General features: G+C 45.7%; 1 protein-coding gene across 3 annotated transcripts in view; it reads right to left on the bottom strand.

Moving 5' to 3' along the window:
- Selenok (selenoprotein K) overlaps window positions 1-5,237 on the bottom strand; it is a 15,383-nt gene extending 10,146 nt beyond the window's left edge. The window contains exons 1-4 of one of the 3 annotated variants that reach the window (XR_004116272.1): window positions 5,223-5,237; window positions 4,599-5,093; window positions 3,006-3,096; window positions 932-1,015 (exon numbers count right to left, since the gene is read on the bottom strand). Coding sequence is in view for 2 of the 3 variants with exons in the window: in XM_031362047.1 (XP_031217907.1) it covers window positions 932-1,015; window positions 3,006-3,096; window positions 4,599-4,617 (194 nt within the window). In the remaining variant the exon portion in view is untranslated. Of the gene's footprint in view, window positions 1-931; window positions 1,016-3,005; window positions 3,097-4,598; window positions 5,094-5,222 lie in introns of those variants that run through there. The other 2 variants (XM_031362047.1, XM_031362046.1) reach the window with 2 other exon arrangements.
- Window positions 5,238-5,591: the final 354 nt, after the last annotated feature.

Here is a 5,591-nt window from a genome sequence, read left to right as displayed (position 1 = left end):
TTTGTACTGCAGAAGGATCCGTGTGTGCCGCGTCTTTCCTGCCGGCGGGAGATAGCGCGGGACAATTTAGGGTATGGGAGGTATACTAGTCATATACCCTGTAACAAGTATGGGACTGAAGGCTGCAGGGAGAAGAACCTGGTGGCCAGCGTCTGCTCTGATATTTCAATGAATAACTCAGCCATCTGTCTCGGGTTTGAGACCTAAGAGTTGGTAGGACGGAACCCCCACTGAGCAACTGCCTCCACCATCAGAGCGGCCGACGGGGCATGTCTGTGGTGCGCTTTGATTGCTAAGTGCTCACAGCCGACTGTGGATGGTCCCATTCCTGAACAAGTGAGCCCAGGCTGTATAATAAAGGTGGCTGAGCAAGCCAGGGAAGCAAGTCAACAACAGCCGCCGTTCTCCATGGCCTCTGCTTCAGTACTTGCTGTGACTCCCCTAGGTGATAGACTGAAACAAAACTTCCCTTGCCCAAGTAGCTTGTGCCCAGTGCTGTATCACAACAGCAGAGCAGCACACTCTAGTCAGGAGTCAAAAATTCAAACACTCAAGATCAGACACACAGTGTGTGAGCTGCAGCTCCTCCTCTGAGGTAAACCAAAGCTCAGTGAGGTGCCGGTGCGCTTCTCATCTGAACTGGGGACTGGCAGCTGAGTCCAGACTGCGCCGTCAAGTCTCTAGATTTCAATGCTGCCCATTAGTTTTCAGCCTCTAATTTAGCTTTCCTGTGGTATATTTTAAAATTAAAATTTAAAAAAATTTATAGTTCTGCTAGCTTGACTGTGTTTATCAGAAGAGGCAACTTAGACATTTATAGTAACTTGTTAATTTTGTGAAGTGAGATTTTCATTTCTATAGGTCTAACTCTATCTAAAACAACAAGATGAAGACACAAAGGAGACACATCAGCAGGAAAGGCTCTCCATACCCTCTTCCATCATCGTATCTGGAATCAGAGGAGCTCCCGTAGCCTCTTCTTTTCTTCACATCTTGCTGAAGCAGAGTTTTGAAACTGAAACAAAGAGGCGGAAAACAATAGAGTCTCACTTCTGACACCATTATCAAGCATTTTCCATGGTTCTCACATCTCTGCAAGATGGTGACTAACCCAACTTATTAGCTTAAGCCTACACTTCCTGATGCCAGCTGGACAAACGTAGCAGACCCATGTGTCTAGAACAGGGCGTGCCACATTCTATACCAAGCCACCTGCTCTGCATTTCTCCTCTGCTAGTGACTCCTGTAGATAAGCACGAGACCAGAGTCCTTGTCAGTCTCATTCTTCCTGTTAGGTGTCAACATAAGCTATTTTTACAGTGTCATACTGTCATCACCCCCACACCCCACTACACTAACTTATTCTGTTTTTAACAGTGTCTTACATTTATCATGCCTGCAGTTCCTCTGCCTATAGCCTACCTGACATCACCTTGCGGAAGGAATAGATGAGGGTATTATAGTCAGAGGCACAGAGCTTTTTAGAATGTCAGAAAATACAATTTTCTTTTTCTTTTCCCCCTACAGACAAGGTTTTACTATGTGTGAAGATCCATCTGGCCTTGAATCCTGCCTGACTAAATTCTGAATGCTGGGATTAACGGTGTATGCCATCATTCTTAGCCTGGTTTTCTAACTTCTAAGATGGAGGGGTTAACTAAGGCAAAACAGTAAACAATATAGATTAGGTAAAATTTGTAAAAGTAATTACATTTTGCACTGGTAACTTTTAAGTTAGGGCCTTGTCCCTCCTTGGTTAACTTCTTCTAATGTTTACTTTTCACAATGACACTCATCTCACTATCCCTTGCATTAGGGAAACTGATATACTGAATATAATATACCAAATATAATATACTGAATATACTAAATTATACTGAATATGAAAATTGATATTACTAATATGATACTTAGTTAGGGTTACTACTGTTATGATGAAAACCATGACCAAAAGCAAGCTGGCAAGGAAATGGTTTATTTGGCTTAGAATTCCACAATCATAGTCTATCACTGATAGATGTCAGGACAAGAACTCAGAGCAAGAACCTAGAAACAGGAGCTGATGCTGAGGCCAATGGAGGGGTGCTGCTTACTGGCTTTCTCCCCATGAACCCAGGGGTGTCCCCATCCACAATGGGATGACCAGACTGAGGAGAACAGACAGGGCCATGTGAGGACAGCAGTGTGTCCTCACTAATTAAGATTCCCTATTTTCAGTAACTCTACTTGTGTCAAACTGACATAAAACTAGCCAGCCCAACACTCAATGAAAGGAGGGAGTATCCTGCCCCACCTACTCACGACTTTCCAAACACGAGACATTCAAATATTTACTCAATTCAGGATAAGCAAGATCTGCTAGTAACTGACTGGTAATATAGCATGTAAAGATCGAACACCACCACCCTCATCTAATAAAGAACTGTTTGAAATGACTGGGAAGTCTACATTTTTTTTTTCTATTATTGACTTCTAACCCTTTATTAAGAGTCCAGAACCAGGAATGGTGGCACATTCTTACAATTTCAACACTTAGGAGGATAAGGCAGGGTGACTACAATGAACTCTAGGCCAGCTTAGACTCTCTGTAACACTAAACCAGCTAGATGAGGCTATATAGCAACACTTGTAGAGGGGCCACAGAAGCCCCTACTCCTAAGAGCTACTGACAGCTGATGATTGCTGCTGGGAGGGAGAGCCAGTTTTCTTTAGGGGTGTGGTCCCTGGTAGGGAGACAATGCTCTGGGGACAGCCCCACACCCATATGGCCAGCAGTAATTATACTTAGTGGGTCATAAAAATGAGAAACCAAGATATGCAGTTAGGAGGGTATGGGGACAGCTGGGGTGGGGGGTTGGGGGGGCAGTGGAGAGAGAAAGAGGGATGAGTATGATCAAAATACATTGTATCCACACACACACACAAGCCTGAAATTCTCAAAGATAACTGACCAATATAATACCATGTAATTCCATCAGCTTAAGTATAAATGCTTTTATACTTACAAGAAAACCACGAATTCTGCTATTCCCCAGAAGAAATCTGTTATGAAAGACAATCTCCACGGGGACTGATTCCGGCTGTCCAACACTTGACCTACAGAATTTAAAAAAAAGAAGTTGAGTAAGTGGCACAAGTCTACAACTTGGCACTGCTTTTAATCAGTGGAGCAACAACCAATAGGCTCAGGTTTTGACTTGTTCACCATTTCAAACCAGTCAGCATCAGAGGCCCTTTGTGAATGAAGTCAAACTCTGGGATCTAGAGTTCATTCCTTCCTTAAATGCCTACTTTCAGTATGTGATTCTTGTAGGTGAACTCATTCTAGGCATCTCTTTTCCATCTCCTTTTCACTGGTAAAATTCACACAAAACATTTTAGTAGCAAGATCAATGCAGGAGAACATTTACCATTTTTGAGTGCCTCGATGTATGAGCTAGTAACCTAAATCGCAAATAAGAGGATCTGCAAGCCCCCGAAACTGAAGATGAAATGCTGATGCTCCCTTTAATGCCCATCACACCACCTACCCCAAAGTTCTGTAATCAAGAGGTGAAATTCCAGAAAGCTAAGACATTCAAAGTGCACTCAGCCAAAAGACTTCTCCTAATTGCCTTACTCTCTGGATATACACAGATGAATCAAATACAACCACACCTCTTTCCAGGGGCCCAAGACAGACTTGTAGAAACGCGCTAAGGATTTTCACCTAAGTCACACAGGTGGGCAGATGGTCCTGGCACTGATATGACCTCCTCATGCTGTATTTTTTTCTTTTCCAGTAATTGGAGACTTGCTTCCCAAGTTCTTTCACACTGGGTAAAGCCTTGGGCTTAGGACTAGCTACACTCTGAGGGGAGAAAAATCTGTCACAACTTTTGTATTGCCTGGTGTGGTGGTGCTTGCCTTTAATTTAATCCCAGTACTCCGAAATCGGAGGCTGGAGGATCCTTGGGAGTTAGTGGCCAGCTTAACGTACACAGTGAGTCACTGGGCAGACAAAAACTACAAAGTGAGACCCTGCCTCCAAATTTTATTTTTTTCATATTCTTGCTAGTTCTGCATCATCACCACCGCCATCACTACTGTACGCATTTATAGAAGCAGCATGGTAGGTAATACTGGAGCCAACCTGAGTTCAATTTAACCGAAGTTACAGACTGCCTTGGAGATCTCGAGCGAGCTAGTCAATCTATCTGCGTCCCAGTCTGCACCCGAAAAACAGGGATAGAAATACCCCATCTGAATAGAACAGTTACAGAGATGAAAGAGGTGCTAAGCAAAGAACGCTGCTCTAGCGGCCCAAACAAAAGCTCGTTACATTCCGACCGGGTTAGCATCTGTCAGTACGGGGTAAGGATACCCGCGCCAGGGATCGCTATCGCAAATCCACAATCGGAAACTCGCTGTACTAGGAGGCGTCAGGGGCTGGCGGCACCCCGGCCACCCAGCGGCACCCAGGGACCTTCTGGCATACGCCTCGGGACTCACAGCCTCCGCTTCCCACTCCATCCGGCCACCAGTGTGGCGGAGGCCGCCCTAAGCTCCGGACCCGGCGAGCGAGGACAGAAGCGGCCCAGGGTAAGGCTCTCACTCACCATTCGAGATGTAAACCATCTTCCCTCCAGGTGCCTGCTTCCTAAGCGACAGAGAAGACGGGACGCCCTGTTGTTGCCTTACCTAGCCCCCCCGCCCCGCCCTTTACGTCACAGGCCACTAAGAGACGGAAGACGGGCTAGAGGTGGGTAGAGCCGATTGGCTGCTGGGAGACAACTGCTGACTGGATGTTCAGCCCAGTCACACAAGTCATTTCCGCTGGCGTGGACGCAGTGTGCATCAGGAGACCAGATATGACGTTTAGAGTGCCCTTGTTTGAGGGGCCTTTTTTTTTTTTTTCTAACTTGTTTCCGGTTTGACTGTGAATCTTTGGGGCCACAGCACTACCGACCGGAAAGTCGCTTTCTAGTTGGTAGATAACGCGCAGTTTTCGGGTCCGAGGTGGCATGAAGAGCTTTGGTGGCGGTACATTCCTCAGCTTTCCAGAGGTGTTGCTGCCTTATGGAGTGACAGGGAGAGGCTCTGAGGCCTGGGGTCTGGAACATGAAGAACTTAGCATCAGATTTTGGTGATCTCACTGATAAGTCCCTTTGGACCGAATTCCCTTTAAACCAGTATTTTCTGCTCTGAGTTGATTTGTTTTGCTCTTTTGAAACAGGACTCACACTGTATTCCTGGCTCGGAGCTCACGTTGTAGACTAGGCTGGCCCTAAACTCAAAGATCTACCTGCCTTCCTAGGGCAGGGATTAAATACAAGCCTCACCACACCACGTTGGCTTTTGTTTTTGTCTTTTGTTATGTTTGTGTGTGTGTGTGTGTGTGTGTTTGTTACGGAATCTGTATATCCCAAGCTGCCCTGGAACTCACTTTGTACACCAGACCTATAATACTGGTTGGTACTCATGAGGCATAGGCAAGGTGGATCTATAGTTCAAGAAGTGGAATTTTGTCGTTTTCGAGACTGTGTCTCTGTGTAACCCTGGCTGCCCTGTAACTCGCTCTGTAGAGCAGGCTGGTCTTGAACTCAGAGATC

Source organism: Mastomys coucha, unplaced genomic scaffold (assembly GCF_008632895.1).
Source record: "Mastomys coucha isolate ucsf_1 unplaced genomic scaffold, UCSF_Mcou_1 pScaffold9, whole genome shotgun sequence".
Taxonomy (NCBI): domain Eukaryota; kingdom Metazoa; phylum Chordata; class Mammalia; order Rodentia; family Muridae; genus Mastomys; species Mastomys coucha.
The sequence above is the reverse complement of the archived record's forward strand: the minus strand, read 5'-3'. Positions and strand labels throughout refer to the sequence as shown.